This window comes from Hesperophylax consimilis, chromosome 12 (assembly GCF_061612785.1).
Source record: "Hesperophylax consimilis isolate HC1 chromosome 12, BYU_Hcon_1.0, whole genome shotgun sequence".
In the NCBI taxonomy this organism is placed as follows: Eukaryota; Metazoa; Arthropoda; class Insecta; order Trichoptera; family Limnephilidae; genus Hesperophylax; species Hesperophylax consimilis.
Window position 1 is genome coordinate 18669273 of NC_142847.1, and position 18289 is coordinate 18687561.

At 35.1% G+C, this 18289-nt stretch overlaps 1 protein-coding gene across 1 annotated transcript in view; it reads left to right on the top strand.

The window, feature by feature from the left end:
- Myo10A (unconventional myosin 10A) overlaps positions 1 to 18289 on the top strand; it is a 254254-nt gene that overhangs the window by 122918 nt on the left and 113047 nt on the right. The window contains exons 6-18 of the mRNA XM_089638199.1: positions 2134 to 2297; positions 2748 to 2977; positions 3422 to 3640; positions 6045 to 6133; positions 6244 to 6382; positions 9216 to 9300; positions 9491 to 9606; positions 11749 to 11896; positions 13378 to 13538; positions 14131 to 14385; positions 15021 to 15358; positions 17139 to 17359; positions 17605 to 18251. Coding sequence (XP_089494325.1) covers positions 2134 to 2297; positions 2748 to 2977; positions 3422 to 3640; positions 6045 to 6133; positions 6244 to 6382; positions 9216 to 9300; positions 9491 to 9606; positions 11749 to 11896; positions 13378 to 13538; positions 14131 to 14385; positions 15021 to 15358; positions 17139 to 17359; positions 17605 to 18251 — 2812 coding nt within the window. The remainder of the gene's footprint in view (positions 1 to 2133; positions 2298 to 2747; positions 2978 to 3421; positions 3641 to 6044; positions 6134 to 6243; positions 6383 to 9215; positions 9301 to 9490; positions 9607 to 11748; positions 11897 to 13377; positions 13539 to 14130; positions 14386 to 15020; positions 15359 to 17138; positions 17360 to 17604; positions 18252 to 18289) is intronic.

Sequence of the window (18289 nt, forward strand, 5' to 3'; positions counted from 1 at the left end):
GTGATATATACATGCAGTTAACCAACCTGATCTGGACGCGTGTGTCGGTGACTTTTTACTTGTTTTTCTAGTTGCCGATTTTCTTCTTGGCTATTTCATAACTTTTCCAATGTTTTCTATCCTCTATTTGTACATACAATATTGTGTGTACTTACGAGTGAAGTTCAGTACAAAAAAGCTGAAAAGCTGTGCATGCATCAAAAACAAAGAAATTATGATAATGGATTCCTTTCTGAATTTAAAAACTAATTTTAATGTTTACCACTTTGGGTATTTTGAGTTTTGAAAAAATATTAAATAAGCTTCTAAATAGTCAGCACCCAAAATTATACACTGATCTATATTAAAATTTTATATTGGTATTTCAAAGCTTCTAGACTTTGAGCTTTTAAGATCTACATGAGGTAGTAGGTAGGTATATGTACTACAATTTTGGGCAAAATGTTCGAAATTGTCTTCACTGGTTTTCAAACTACACCAAATTGCAGACATTTTGATATGTATTTCATAGAATTTTAAAGATTACAGTTTGAGGTTTTATGTCAATGTAAACCTTTAAAATTAAACTATCCATATTAACAGATACATTATTTGTAGTATTGCTTGTTTTAGCAGACTATAAAGTGATGTTTAGGGCCATACAAACAAAAAATACTTATATTAAAATACTATTCATCCGTTCATATTTTATAAAGGTTTTTTTCTCATTCTATCATGCGGAAATACTTTTTTTTTGTCATAAGAAAGAGAAATAATAATTCTTTCCAGTTGGAGCGATCGCTTGCCATAATGTGCCAAATTTATAGAACCTAAAAATATGGGATAAGCGGCGAAATTTAGGTGGATTCATTGGCTTTAAACCCCAGTAAGCAGTTTGTATGTTTCCATGTTAATATTTTGAGAAATGATATAAATTAAATAATGTGGTAAATGTGTACATATACAACTTTAGTTTGAGACAGAAAAATCCAAAAATGTATTTTTTTTCAATTGCTCTAAAAAACTATTATGGGCAAACAACACAGGTCGTGTAGGGGAATATTCCTCAGGACCTCCTATTTTTCATATTCCAACAGGCAAATAAGAATCTATATACAGGGTGTCCGGAGTCAAAGTGCAGTAACTTTGGGAGGTGATTCTACATGATGGTAGGAGCAAAAAAGAAAAATAACTTTTTCCGAAATTCCACATTTTTTCCGTACAAAAAGACATACCTACTAAAAATCCTTAGTGGAGGTACACACTTACCCGATAAATTCGCTGTGTGCTCGTCAAGCGCGAGACTGGTGACGTTGTTTTCGAAGAACAAAGATAACTGCACTAAAATAATAATACGAATTTACACTTTCAACGATAAAAAATATTAATAACTTATTAAACACAGTAAACAAATCACAGCTGTTCTGTTACCAGTTGTAAAGCGCGGGAAGGGGGGGTAGTGGGTGTTAGTTCTAGGATCTGCCGGTCCATTTCAAATGATCCAAAAGCAATAATAATGCAGTACGCACACTCTGGCGCAATTTTTCGTTTGTAGCTAAAAAGTACACCTAAAAGTTGAAATTTTGTTAGTTTTCTTTTTTACTTCTACCATCATGTAGAATCACCTCCCGAAGTTACTGCACTTTCACCCCGAACACCCTGTATGTATATAACATATCGCTTGAGATAAAAGAAAACTTAAAACCATGTGTTCTCTCTGAAAAATAAAATCTTTATTTATATGATTAAGACATATTTTAGTTCAGAATTTACTCTATGATATTTTATGAAAGTTAATGATTATTAAATTGAGCATTACTAATCTGCAAACTGAATTATTTGAGATAAACACAAAATCATTCTTAATGTTTTTAATAAGTGAAAGTTGTAACTTGTTAGTTTTTCACACACAAAGAATACAGCACTTGAGTAGCTTAATATGACTAATTAACTCCAAGATGATTAAAATTTATGAGAAGACCCAATTTTGTAACTCGATTCTTCACATTCACTTTTATTTTAATTACAGCTGTGCTATTGAAGCTGTGTAACAATAAACTACGATACTAATATTTCATGAACTAAAACTTAAGGATTTAAATCATAAAATAATGTGTTCTAAATGTATTAATTGTGTTTTTTTCTCTATTCCAGTCATTCAGTTGCTCAGCAAGAAGCCAGTGGGTATCATGCACTTGTTGGACGATGAATCCAACTTCCCGCGGGCCTCGGACAACTCCTTCCTGGAGAAGTGCCATTACAACCACGCCCTCAACGAGCTGTACTCCAGACCCAGGGTTGGCGGGAAGGAGTTTGGGGTAACTTGATCAACTTATTTAGAGTAAAAAATAGGCATTTCATAATAGTAATTTTAATATGTAATAGACAAAAATATGGTTTGAGTTTTTGATTTCTTAATTTTTAGTACATAATATGTATTTCTGAAAATTAAGTTATTTTTCTTAAATCACCGACATCAAGTAAGTAATTCAATAATGATTTTAATGGCGTATACTGTATTAATAACATGACAAATTTTTATAGATCTTAAATTCTTAAGTACTAAGAAATATTCTTGTTACGGTGTGTGTGTAGTGCTAACAACCCTTTTCATGAATAATTGTACTAAAATATATTTCAAACGTCTCATCTATCGTGTTTATAAAGGAGTATGCTTACCCCATGTGTGAGTAAATTCAAGTAGTTACACATTGCTTGACAATATAGAATAATCACAAAAAATTAATAATAATGTTCTCGTTTTCTAGATTCGCCATTACGCTGGGCAGGTCTGGTACTCGGTGGACGGCTTCCTCGATAAGAACCGCGACCAGCTGCGCCAGGATGTGATTGAGCTGCTCTGCAGCAGTCGCGTGGAGATGGTGGCCGCCATGTCGGAGCGGCTGCGTGCACAGCACCACGGGCCCAAGGGGGCTCCACGCGGGGCCAACGGAAGGTTCGTCACCATGAAGCCACGTACGCCTACTGTTGCTGCAAGGTAATTATATTGATGAATTTTTATGTGGTTTAGTTGTTAAAACATATTTGATGGATAATTTTTTTTTCGGGAGGAGTGATCACAAAAGTAGCTAAGATTGTGAACTTTAACAAAGTTTAAAATAGGTCATCTTAACCTGAGCCACGCAGCTCTGGCGTAGTGATCCGTCAACGGCTGTCCTTATATGCGTTTTTGAACTAATTAAGTACTAAAGAGATTTATTATTTTCGAGATTTATATTGTTTCATGTGAAAATAATAACTGCAGCCAACTGGGCTTTTAGCTGGAGGAATCTCTACGATTTTTGTATTAGATAATTGACATGTCCCTAATAAACTAATATGTATCGTTATGCATAACATCAACAATATGCCTATGCAGCATCACCTCGCCTATGCAGTCATTTATTAACTTGTTTATTTTTCTTTGTTCTTCTTTCTCCAGATTCTCCGACAGCCTCCAACAGCTGCTGGACTCCATGTCGCGCAGCAACCCGTGGTTCGTGCGCTGCATCAAACCCAACATGGACAAGACCCCCATGCGGTTCGACATGCCCTGTGTGCTGCAGCAGCTGCGCTACACCGGCATGCTTGATACCATCAAGATCCGCCAGTGCGGTTACCCCGTCAGGCTAAAATTCCATCCCTTCGTGGAGAGATACAGGTAAGGAATTCTTTCTTTAGCAACATAATTAATAAATAAATATATAATTATCGCACCACACTGCAACTGAGTTAGAAGCTCATGTTTGACTCAGCACCAAACCTCTGCTAATCTTTATAGAGGTTCCATGATAACTCAACACATCTTTAAAAATTGATATAAAGTAATTAAAAGCGATGAAAAAGCTAATCTACAAACCTAACCTACGTAACCTATTTAACCTAATTTTTGATTTGATTATTATTAAACATCTTGAGTTTATAAGTAATATGTTCGTCTAGATGCCTAAAGAAAGATAAATCGCTCAGAGGTTTTTTTTGAGAAGTAAGACCTTCACAGATGCAGTCATAGATTGCAGTGCATAGAGCTTGCTTGGAAGTCCGCAAGATGGCAGCTAGTAGCCAGTAGTCGCCAGGAACAGTTAGAATGCTCCCAGACAAACTAAGTGTCTCAGATCACATTTAGACAGCTTCTAGTTAGGTCGACTATCGAGTCACCATTGTAATACGCGAAGTATTAATAAATCCCTGATTTACCACAAAGAACCATTTATTTATAATCTCCTTCTACGACGACTTGGAGAACTGTTTGTGGGAACACAACAGGTTTCGATTAGCAATTATAGAGGGAAGATATCCAGTTGGTTGCCCCAGGTAGAGAAGTAATGGGTTATCTGAATGCACTTTTTTTTTAAGCCACCAAAGTCTGAACCTTCTAGGAAAAAGAAATGATAAGTATTATATCCACTTGAGCGATTTTTGTCATAATATAACATGTTTGCAAAAACAGATTTTGAGCGATCGCTTGCCATAATGTATCAAATTTATATAACCTAAAAATATGGGAAAACAGTGAAATATAGGTGGATTCATTGGCTTAATACCGCAGTAACCAGTTTCATGACACCAATCGCTCGAGTGGATATTGATATATTGACAGTTTGATGGAAAGCTTGGTGAGTAGTGGTACATGATGAGTGGGAACTTAATATTCTAGCTCTCAAGTGTTTATCTGAAAGGCCTATAATGTTTAATTTATTTAACTACTGAAGTGTTCTGCTATATAATTAATTCCAGCCTTGAGTGCACGGATATTTTTAAGTGTTTGGTTTGGAAATTTACGCCCTCTTTCAAAAAATGATATCTCCAAATTTTAATATCGAAACATATAAAGTGCTAATAGTGCTAGAGAACCATTGAATGTACCTATATTTGATCATTTATCGCATATTTTTATGATTCATTAAAAAATTATTAACTCTTTGCACGCGGCCGTATCAACTGTTGTTACGGCAAAAAGTCTATACTCACACCCGGCTGTATCAACAGTTGATACGGAAACTTTGACGGCCGATATTCCAGCGCTCTTTCGTTATAAATGTATTTCTCGCTCACTTGGACATTCGTAGAACTATCACGATGCTGACATCTACAAGAATTTCTCAAAAATAAAATTGTATTTCATAAAAAAAGATCGAAAATCAAGTGCGCCTTTTAGTCCTTTAGTTTACATTTTTGTCAATGGATGGCGTTAGCACTAGTATGTCATTCACAACTTTTCATAACTAAAAATGATAAGTGATCATGGTGTCCCACTTGTGTCTTATCAACGCAGTGGCCTAAGTACACACACGCCGAGTGAATGGCGGGACCACATTCAAAAGATACGGTACGTCTTTGTATGAAATTTTATGTTTTTGTTTTTATAAACATCTAAGAGTGTTGACACACGAGGATTTGTTTTCATATTGTGGAGAATAATCTGTTCTGTTTATATAGTCCAATAAATTATGCTAGAATGCTATAATTTGACATTTAATTGCGTATATAGGTATTTGAAAATATGTACCGCGTACGGGTATACATAAAACGGAGCAAATTAACGCGTTCAAAAGGTTAAAAAATAGTTAAATTTATAAAGCGTGTATTCTGCTCATTATTTAAATTAAAATAGCCGTTTGTGGTACGTACTTGAAGCAATATTAAATATTATGGCTTCTGTCTGTTGTCTATAAGCACTGCTATAAATTAAAAATAATAATAATTTAATTCTAACATGCATTTTTTTATATGTAAACACATGATCAATGATTTGTAAGAAAAAATCTTTCAATAATTTCGGTTCATGGAAGTCAATAACAAATAAGTCGGAAGAGACAAGAGAAATCTTTTGTTAGAGCATGAAAATACTAAGTTAGTTTTATGATTAATCGAAGATTCCAACGCGCTGGAGTTTACAAAATAATTCCAATCAATGTTTTAAAATATCTGTTCAAATTGCCTACATTTTGCCTACATTAATTCGTTTTAGTAGTTTGTAGTTTTCTATTGGCCAAATGTGGTGAAATAAGGTCCATTGGCTAAACAAAAGGGCAGACAGGACTAAATTCACAATTTTTTTTTAGGTATCTGCTGCCAAATGTGATTGCCAGAGGAACACCATTCAGAGAAATATGCCGCTCCATTCTGTCATCAGCACCACCGTCTGGAACTGGTAATTATTTGCTTCTTTGTTATCCCTCCATCCATTAATGACTCAGACACAAATAATTCTATATTGCTGTGACTTTTGTTCTAATCAATAATTTGGTTGTTATTCCTTAGCTGGTCCAGACTACCAACTGGGAGCCAGCCGAGTTTTTCTGAGGGAGAGTTTGCAGAGGACACTAGAGATTGGGCGCAGTGATAAACTGAAGGGAGCTGCTGTTACACTGCAGAAACATATGAGGGGATACCTCGCTAGGTAACTTCACTTACTGTTACATACATACTAACAGTCTTACAGAAAGAACAGTCAGAACAGTGAAAACCTTGACATATTACCAATGCGTTTGTTTGTTTAAAACGGTCTTAAAACAGTTTTTTGTTATTTGTTTTTGGGGTGTTATGCCGTGTTGCGCTAACTCCTTCTTTAGCCAACGTTTCGGACAGCATTGCAGTGTCCGTCATCAGGGCAGATGTGTTATTTGCAATAATATAAATAACACATCTGCCCTGATGATGGACACTGCAATGCTGTCCGAAACGTTGGCTAAAGAAGGAGTTAGCGCAACACGGCATAATACCCCAAAAACAAATAACAAAAATAATTTTGGCCGTGAAAATCTTAAATCATATTTGGTCTTAAAACAGGCTTAAGGCTGGCTTTACCACTCCAACGTTGAACAGGCGTGTAAGAATCTATATCAGAGCAGGTATCTAATAAATTACCTAATTAGAAAGGGAAACTATGTTGCGTATTATAGTTGAACCCACACATTAAGTCCCCAATCAATTTTTTTTCTGGTACCTACTTGAAAAACCTTTTAACCTCTTCCGGAAAAAATTACTTCTCCAAAAATCAATTTATTTTATATGCCATATTATTTATTTCTTTATCAATTAAATAAGTAAGGTTAATTGTTTAATTGGGTGAAATGCAGATCACGCCAAACTCTGGGAATTGAATAAAAATGCACTTTCTAGATGAGAAAAGTGTGTAGAAACTCATTAAAAAAAGAATTAAGGCGCGGAAGAATAAATTGAGGGAGATACAGCCGATCAAAGTTTAATAAAATTGCACTTCGCGATCTGAGGGTAAAATTCGGTTTATGGGAGTATAACCGAAATTGAACTTGATTAAGACTAATTTAGGGCTGGGGAATCCGAATCTGAAAGAATTAAGTGGGGGTCGGCACTATTAACTGAGTTATAGGGTTTTGAAACTTCGTACGCGATACATATAAACCATGTTTTATTTATCAATTATGACTTGAAAATCAAATTAACAACTATGTATTTACTTTTGAAATTTCAGTAGTGCCAACCAAAAAAAGAAAAGTGTTGCCATATAATAATAATATTTTTTTACAAAATAGGTTAGGTGTTTAGTTTGGGTTAGAGTAGGCAGAAGAACATGGGAAAAAGGTATTAGAATTAAATCACAAACCAGTCTATACAAACCTAGCGTAGCCCACAAACTACTTGAAAACTGGGATATAACTCTAAAGGGGACGCGAGCAGGCGTTATTAAAGGGGCAATTATGTGTAACAGGAAATAACATGGAAAAAAGGTATTAGTATTAAATCACAAACCGTCTATACAAACCTAGCGTAGCCCACAAACTACTTGAAAACTGGGATAAAACTCTAAAGGGGATGCGAGTGGGCGTTATTAAAGGGTCATTTTTTTGTTATAGAAAATCACAGTTAGGTTAGGTTATATATATACATAAATTAAGTATTTACAAGATTTTAAATAATAAACTACCAATCTGGCAAATGATATTTAATTTTCAGAATTTTCCATGCATTGATATTATTATATGGCAACACTTTTTATTTTTTGGATGGCACTACTGAAATTTCAAAAGTATTAAAAGTTTTTAATTTGATTTTCGTGACAAAATATGGCGGCGGACTGTCCGAATATGGTGATAATATCAGATCGCGAAGTGCAATTTATTAAACTTTGATCGGCTGTATCTCCCTCAATTTATTCTTCCGCGCCTTAATTCTTTTTTTAATGAATTTCTACACACTTTTTTCATCTAGAAAGTGCATTTTTATTCAATTCCCAGAGTTTGGCGTGATCTGCATTCCTCCCGTTTAATTTCTTTCATGCAGCCCAGTAAGTGGTTTGGAAGGTTTTACTGTGTGCACTTCTTACTTGAAGGCCATCCCTTCAAAACTTTTTCTTCCATCCATTGCCTTGGCTCTCAGCAGTCCTTTCCTCCCGGCCTCTCTAGATTGGCCGTCAGATGCCTTTATGGCTTTGTACTGTGTAACTTGGAGTGAATAAGTCATTTTTGTAATTTACTTGATAATGTTAAAAAAAATGTGTTTTCCATCGTCATTTCGCAATCCTTTCTGTTGATTCTAATTTCAGGTGAATATGCATTTAGTATAGTAATTGCCAGAAACACAGATGTTTGAAAGATCTTCAATGACTTTTTTATTAAAATTTAACTCCATTACCATAAAGCGAAAATAGTGTGAAAAAGTTATTGAGTTCTGTTATTCTACTAAACATCTGCCTGTAAACTGTCATTTCGAACTACTTCTTTATTTGCTTATCATTTAACCTTTTCACCACGTTCCCTATGTACCTAAATATTACATATCATGCGGAATATTGGGCGTATGTAACGCATTATTGAGAGTCGTTCATTCCCATAAAATTAATACATTTATTTGTTTAACAATGTTTCTTAGCAACGCTGTAAAGCCAGGTATTAGGTCCATCAAATTTAACAATAATTAACATAAAAATATCCAGAATTTGTGGAAATAATAAATGCATTTTAATATATCGCTGAATTGGAATCCAATCTGCATTCTCCCAACCTTAAGTCAAACGCTTATGTTACAAGTCGTAAGTCTCTGTTGTTGTAAATAAAAAGGTGCTTGTGGTACAAAGCATCGGTTATTCTTGCATCTTATGATGCGGTAAGCGGTGAAAAGGTTAAGGAAAAAAACAAATTCAACAGAAATGAGTCATTCTTACGTTAGTGATTGGGTTATCATGTTTTGGGGATGGACAATTTAGGTTTGTGTTTTTCAGTTTTTTAATAAAAAGATTTTTTGTTTATTTATAGAAAACATTATCGCACCTTGGCTAGAAGCACGGTGACTATACAGTCTTGGTGGAGAGGAGTTTACCACAGAAGAAGATACAATAAGGTAAAAACACTAAACAACTGAACTGAAAATATAATACTTTACCTTAAAGCTGCTTGTTAAATCTCTGGGTGAATTGTCCAAAAAGTTCTAACCTTTTTTACTTCAAAGTGCTCTCCTGTAAAGATATGTACGGAATTGTTATATGTGCGTTTTTATTTATGTAATGTGTATCTTAAACTTGTTTTTACAGATGATAAGGGGAGTGGTTCGAACCCAAGCTTTGGTTCGAGGAAGAAGGGCGAGGAAGCGTTTTGGAGCCCTTAAGGAACAACACAAGCAGAGAGCGGAGGCTCAAAAGGCCGCTCAGTAAGAATTAATTTACTATTTAATTCTGGCCAAATGTATGCACAGTTCTCTCTACCACTCGATTATCAGATAACTACTATAATCCGCCATTATTTTTACTAGTTGTAAGCACAAAATCAAGCTCTTTAATTCGCCGGTAGTCAGCTGCATGCCTAGACTCGAGCGCCAAGCTTTGTACACCAACGCGATGGTTTGGGTTATCTTACTCATATACACTCAGTTACTATGTATACCACCGCCTAGTTTGAAATCGCTGACCATTTTACCATTCACCAGGGTTAATTTTTGTTGTTTTAGGACATTTCGGTTAGTCCTAGTACGGAGTATTCTATCAACTGTTACTGTTCTTTTCGTTCTGCCACATTTTTTGTTTAGATAATTTTACAAAATGGTGTCCGCTTGCAAGCGTAAACCTCAAACTTTGAACCTAAAAATGGAAATTTTACAAATGATCGATAGCGGTGTTTGTTCGTTTGTTTTCACTTGCCCGGTTTTCAGAGTGGCAAAATTAATGAGAGAGAACTGTTCTTATTTTTTGGAATTTTATGTAATTTCTTTGCAATGTATAACTATTTGACATTGATACTGTCTACCTACTTAACTAATTATGTACAGATGTTTATGCATTTGAAAAACCAAATTGTGACTGATTAAGACCAAAAATCATTAAAATAATACATATCTGGTCTCGTTCAATGAAAGCCTTCCATTAAATACTCAATATAACTTTAAGTTTATTTTATTTATTTATTTATTTATTTATTTTAATATCAACGGTATAAAATATACCATATACAGTAGATTATAAACAGTGACATCAGAAAATATACAATTAACAGAAACTCTAGATGGATATAAAAAGTTAGAGACACAAGTATATGCAAAACTTATAGGTAGACTAGGTTAGATTAGTATTGATTGAAATATATGATAGTATAGATACATGATATAATATATTACAATAGCTAAAATGTTTGCATTTATATTCAGGTTTTGGTTGAAAGTAGTTAAGTGCCAATCAAGCCGTTGGTTCACCTTATTGACTATTTTTATTGACCCAAGTTTCCTCAGTTGCCCCAGACAGTTCATTTATATACATATTTATTTGACTTTTTACGTAAGTATGAGTAGACTTACATTTTATTGGCCATGATTTAAAAGATATGATGTTAAGACTTTTTTGTACCTAGCTTCTGTGCAGTTAAACAGATCCGCTACATCTGCGTACCTATTACTAATTTCATGTAATCTAGGTACAAGCGAGTGTTTGAAATGTTCAGTCTTAGAATTGTTACAATTAAAGAGGGTTTTAGAGCGAGTAGCTCTTATGGGTACATGAAATTCAATGAGGTTAATTAAATCAAGGCTGTCTACACTACCATTTACAATTTTGAACATAAATATTAAGTCGGATATAATTCTTCGATCTGAGAGTTTTAATAAATTTAATTTTTTCATTAAGTAATTATAGTTTATAATTTCAACGGGAATACCGAGTTTAAAGTTAATGTGTCTTAGGAATTTGTGTTGAATTTTTTCTATTGAATCTGAATGTATTTTATAATGTGGGGACCAGATCGAGGAGTTATATTCGACTTGACTTCGAACTAAAGATGTATACAAAATTTTCAAGGTTGAAATATTTCTGAAGCCTCTGGAGTTTCGAAGAATGAATCCAAGCATTTTCATTCCCTTATTGTTAATTGAGTTTATGTGAGATATAAAGTTTAACTTAGAGTCGAAAATGATGCCCAGGTCATTAATTTCTTCAACAAAGATAAGGGTTGAGTTATTAAGTTCATATGAATAAATAATTGGTTGACTTATTTTGTAAAATCTTATTGAATGGCACTTATTTATATTGAGATATAGTTTATTTAGAGTGCACCAATTAACTAACCTGTTTAAGTTATTTTGTAGACTGATACAATCTTCTACGGTTTTTACTTTTTTAAATATTTTTAAATCGTGACTTGCTTAAGTTAGGAAAACTGTAGGCCTGCTGATACCATAAGTACAAATCTATGCATATTCTAAGGACACTCTAATGTTGAGTTTAGTATTTTTATTTCTTTGGTTTATTTAAATTTATTGCAATAAAGCAAATAAAATTGAACTCATATATTGTTTACTAATTTGCAGAAAGCGCGCTGAACAGAGACAAGCAAGGGAACGCATTGAACGATCCACTGCTGCCGTCCATCACTTGGACATCCCTGCAGAACTAGCTTTCATTTTCTCCAAGTTGGACCAGTGGACACCACCTCACGCTGACAGACAACTTGTCAAGGTAACTTCATAATACTCAAACTTAAGTAATATTACAATGTATTCGCCCGAGTTCCAACTCTCTTTTATTGAAATCTTATTTTCATGTTGAACAATAAAATATAAATATATAGTCTCTTGTCTTAGCTTTGCATTTTTTTATTTTTTTTTATTTATTTCATATATATCCCGTTAAACTACAGTTAAGTAGGTAAGTTTTTAGATTCTCACGGCCAAAAGCATTTTTATTGTTTGTTTTTGGGGTGTTATGCCGTGTTGCGCTAACTCCTTCTTTAACACATCTTCGGATCTACCGGATCTGCCCTGATGATGGACACTGCAACCCTGTCCGAAACGTCGGCTAAAGAAGGAGTTAGCGCAACACGGCATAACACCCCAAAAACAAACAGTAAAAATACAGTTAAGTAGTTTGTCAAACAGGATTTTTATTACAACTTTTTATAGATTACAACTTAGACCTTAATTTATACAATAACAATAAACTTACACATTAAATCGCCTAATACAAATTATTTCTACCTAGTAGCCATGTTTTCAGCAAATATCTGACTCTATTTGGAAATTCGCATTTTTTAATATTACCAGGTAGCATATTATATATTTTAGGCACATTATACTCAAGGGTTCGCTGTCCGTATTTATTATTATGTTTAGGTACAAGCATGCCTTCATTCTTTGTGAACCTAGTATTGTGCCCATGTTCAACTTTCCTCTTATACTCAGATATGTGCTGAATCAATATTTTATACCACAATAAGGCCTGCACCGGCAAAACTGTTAAATTTTGATACAAAAGTGAAATGTTTCGTCTCTGCGAAAAAATATTTTTTTTAACTAGTAATTTAACGATAGAATTTTGTATTGATTGTGCGTAATTTAAATTTGTTTTGCAAGAATGTCCCCAAGTGGTTATTCCATATCTTAAAGTTGATTCCGCGAGTGACATGTAAATAATTCTTAAGGTATTCACAGGAACGAAACACTTCAATTTGTATATTCTACCCACTATCGCCCGCAGCCGTTTACAAATTTTGTGTATTTGTATGTCCCATTTAAAGTAGCAATCAACAGTCACGCCCAAATAAATGTATTTGTTTACTAGCTCAATCGTTTCGCATGAGCAGGGCTGCACAATATTTTGATGGATGCAGGTAAAGTTATGAGAAATTATTTCAGGCATGATGGAAACTTTTGCATGTGGAGATCTTATGTGCATCAGTTTGGTTTTTTTTGTATTTATAATTAATCCTACGTCATGACACCATATATTCAATATGGATATTGCAAAGCTTCATAGCTCATGATGAAAATAATGTTGCAAATAGTAAAATTGTTCTGAAAATTCCACTAAGAAAAAGATGTGTAAGTTTCATACAACTACAAGCGTTTGGGCTGCTTTAAAAAAAATTCAAATAAATCATAGTTTTTAATGAGCTCCATAGTAAAATCATTAATTTTATTTGTATATTTTGTACTTTGTAGGTTGTTGGTCAAGTGGAGACCACAGAGCACAATATCCAGCTGCCGTCTGACCTCGACCAGTTCTCCTTCGGCAAGTTCAGCTCAGTTTACTTCAAGGGGGCTGAGTTCGGGATGAGGAGAGAGCCCATCACTGCTCCTTTCTTGTCGAAGGCAGCCGCCAGGTAATATTCATTGTTTTGTCTAAGAAACTGAAATTGTGTTTGGATAATCTCACATGCTTTACTTAAGAGAAAGCTTATGATCGGTGTTCACTGTTTCACACAACGCACGTGAGCCGCTTCCGACTAGCCAATAAATAATTAAACTATCAAAAGGGCAAAATGAAGTGTATGAAATCGATTGTGACTATGTTAGTATTTTCAGGTCTTCCCATCAATGTCCAGGTATTTATTAAGTTACTTGATAGTTGGGAACGGCTCAAGTGCATTGTGTGAAACAGTGAACACCAAACTATTAAAAGGCAACTATTCAAACAAATATTATTTAAGCTGGTTGCCTCATACTGTGTGTGGGGTGATAATTTTTGACACTTCAATCTTTATTAGTGTGAATATTAACAGCTATTTGATCTGTTTACAACATTTACCCTAAGTAAAGCCAATATGTAATCAGTGGACAGCCATAAAACCAATAAAGTCTCAAATGTTCACCAACCTTAACTTCATAAAATAAATTATGTTACGGTGTTGATCACAATACTTGCCTTTCGCTACAAAAGAAAAACCATTCATTTTTTACTTTTTCTTCTTCCAGGGATCAGGACTTCCAGGATTCTTTAGCAGTGTTCAAGCTCATCCTGCGTTGGTGCAACGACGCTCAGTTGAGCGGTGCTCGCGAGAAGGCCCTGGCCGACTACATCGTGCACAAGGGCCTCGCCTCCCGGGGACTGAGGGACGAGCTCCTGGTGCAGCTCTGCAATCAAGCCTGGAGGAATGACAACCCGGAGAAGGTCTGGCAGCTGATGCATCATTGCTTGTCGGCTTTCCAGCCTGGGCCTGCTCTTAGCAAGTGAGTATAACCTCAAATAGTGAAATAAACCTGTTATATTGTAATTTTAACCTCTTTTCTTACGTATACATTCTCAGTTTAATGTCCACAGAAATTTCTTACATAATATTATTCAAATATTTGTTTGTTATTTTGAACAAATATGTTTTCAAATAAAATGCATCAATGAAATTCTACACTAAGGTCGGGTTGTTTCACAGAATTTGAAAAATGTATCAAATTTCAAAGTTAAAATTCATGTTTTGTTATTATTTCATCATGGGTCGGTTGTTTCTCAGTATTATTTCTTGGATAATGACTTTATTTCAAAATTCTGTGAAACAAACTGTACTATTGGCATGTTTCAACCTTCGAAAATTCTAACTTAGGACTCGATTTACATGAAAATGAAACCTCGAATCAAAAAAAGTTATATCACAAAATCGACTCCACATGTGATGTAGATTCGCCAGTTTCCAGCATGTGGTGCGTATATATTGATAATATATATATATATATATCATACCCAACATGATGATGAAATATTTAGTTAAAAACTTTCTGTGCATGTAAATTAACTAAAATAACTCTTTCAAAGTTGACTGGAAGGGTATAATTTATTCACATTCGCGTATACGATATTCGTTTTCTTTCAGATATCTACTAAAATTCATCACAGACCACGCTCCAGCAAACTACCGCTCCTCCTTACAACTCCTGCTACTCCGTTCCCTGGGTGGTTCCATAGACCCCCACTCCTCACTGCCGAGTCAGGTGGCGCGCCGCTACCCGCCCACGGCGTTAGAGTGGCGCGGCGCAAGACGGCACGCTGGTGTGGCGCTGACAGTTCAGACTCCAGACGGCAACAGTACCGGGGTGGCTGTGGACGCCTGGACCACTTGCGAGGAGGCAGCTGCCACTGCCGTTATGGCAGCGGGCATCGAGCAGGATTCTGGATGGACGCTTGTGCTGGATGATGGCGGTGTTATGACAGGTAAAGAATTGTAGTTAATTGCTTTTTAATTATGGCAATAAGGAAGTTGAGTCCATTTTTTTAAATATTTTTTTATCAATGTTCGCATTCAAACTTAAATACTGGTATTTTTTTTTTTTTTTTTAAAGTTTGTTTTCATAATTAAATTAATTCTCAAAGTTTAAATTTTATTAAGCCCGCCAGAACGAGCGGAATCCGAGCGGTAAGAGGCGGGGTGTGGGTGTGACGTCATTCGAACTGTGAAAACCACGTCGCTTAAGCATTTTGTATGGAAAAATTTTTAATTCTTCAACAAGGAATTCCAGTAATTTTTTTACCAATGTTAACCGTCTATTAGAATTGATGTTATTAAAAAAAAAGAAAATTGATTAAGATTTCATAGTTAAATTAATATTTTAAGTTAGAATATTTGCTTTTCCCGCCCGGTACGGTATTTCCGTCGCTATATGTTGACGAGCCCCGCGCGAATTCAGGACCACCGCGCAGAAAAGTAAAGACCAAAAGTAAAATAACGGTTTACAGCCCAGTTCACTGTGAGACTTTTCTGGGCGGCCGGCGGCCTGAAGTGTATCACATGTTATGTGACATGTATAATAATAAAAACTTCTAAGTTATGCAATAAACAACATATTATTATAAAGCACTATACGAATATGTATCTTTAGAAATCCATTTCATATAATAATAACAACAAATACGTACATATATTTGACAAACCCAAATAAACGTTTGGCCTATACACCTCTCTCATCTAAACCGACCATCTCTCATGTAATAGAAAGAGATGCACCATAGGTGATCCGTTGTACGTACAAGTCACGACACATGTGACGTCAGAATTCTTTCGACCAATCGTGGAGCGTATACGGTCTATTTCTATTGAATGCTTTTTCAAGAACGTTTAACTAATTCTAAGAATAATAATATAGAAATATATTTATATATTTAAAATCGATATTTTTTGATCTACATGAACATATTTTTTATAAGTCAAAATATTTTTCACTCAACTTCCTTATTGAACCTTTCACCGTCCATGCACACTAAATATAAAAAACCCGCTGTGGCATGCTGTGAAAATATAGTTCCCATGCGTTTAAATACAAGGCTCTGTACTGACTGTCTTTTGACATCCGTTAACCAATTTCACCTATCTACAAATTTCTGTTGATATTCAGTCTACAGCGCGAAATATTTGAAGATGCCGCAGAAGTACATGGCGATGTTTGAGATAGAATAATAGAACATAGTTTATAAGAAGGTTGACGTATTGTATAAAGCAAGATATGCCAACATTCTTTTAACATTGATTTTAATGACAAACTACTTTAAAGTAGTTTATTGGGACTTTTTGATTTTTGTATATTATTTTTGATATTTAATAAAAAAAAAAAAAAAAAAAAAAAAAAAAAAAAAAAAAAAAAAAAAAAAAAAAAAAATCTTCCTGTAAATTAAGTTTTCTCCTCTATATCCGAATAGAATATTTGATTTTCATAACTGGCAGCTAACCATGGCAACATTTATACATACATAGTGCTTTGACTAAATCGTACTGAGCTAGAGTATTACGATGCGCGTTTTAGACGATTTTGCAAGTTTTTTTGTTTTTTTTTTGTACGCAAGTCTTTATTGAAGAATACAAAAAAACAGATTTGAAAGATTTTAAAAGACATCCTAGACCATTTGTATTATAATATTTTATATTTCACAATATAATTTGTATTTTTAAAACACTTATTGCAAAATAAATCATAATAACACGGTGATATAATTTATTTAGACTCCTGCGGACTAGACTACGTCCTCGACCTAGTGGGCGAGATGGAGCTCTGCCCTGCCTTCCCTGCCCTTCGCAGTGACGCCCTGCGAATGGGGCGCCGTGGGGCCCCTCAGCCCCCTGTACGGGGGGGCGACGGCCGGGAGCTCAGAGAGCCTAGGGAGGTCCGGGAGACCAGAGACCTTAGGGAGCAGACTCCTGAACACACGCCTAGGAGACCACAGGTAATGGAATTTTTTGGGTACACTTAACGTCATGATATTTTTATATAGTAAAACTATCTTATAAGGAATTTAAAAAACAAATCTCTGACTAAAAAAAAAAGGAACATTCAAGATCAAATTACAGCAGTACATGTGCTACAAACAGATCAAACTTATTGTTGAATACAAAACATATATTAGATGAGATTGCAGTGGTGAAAGGTTTGGCAGTTAAAAATCCATACATATTTATGTTTGTTTTCTAGGTTCCACCACCAGAGCCTCCTGCAAAATCTATTTCCAGCTATGCTGAAGATCTACTGGGTCCGTTACCAGATTCCAGGAAGACTTCAAGGGACAAATCAGAGTTTTCCATGCAATCGTCCTCCAGGAAAACATCCAACAATGAGATGCTATCAGAGTACACTTCTCCTAGCAGGAAAACTTCTGCCAGCCCCAAGAACATGAGTCAAAATGAAAGCGAATACAACTCCAACAGAAAGACATCTCACGACGTGCTTTCAAGAGAGTCCGCACTTAACGAGAGATACTTTGACAACAATGCAGAGAAAGTAAGAAGCAGATCTCTTGACAACCTTCTAGGAGTTGAAAGTCCTCCGTCACCGACTAACTTGGCAGATATGGGATTGTCCACATCACGTTTGAACGAAAGATATCACTCCGTTGAGCAACTATCCGGACAGATTGAGCCCGTGTTAGCCGTGTCCAACAATACGTACATGTCAAAGCAAGAAATGGATTTCGAATATCCGGATATTAACTCCAGTGTGGGAACTTCTAACAGAGGAACTCCAAGGTACATAAAGTCGCAGTATGCAGGGAAGAGAGCGCCTGCTGGATCTCATTCCAGCAGAGCTCACATTGAAAAGAATTCAGAGTTTGGAGGAGTAAGGTAAGTCAAATATTATTTTCCAGGCTTTCATTTACTTT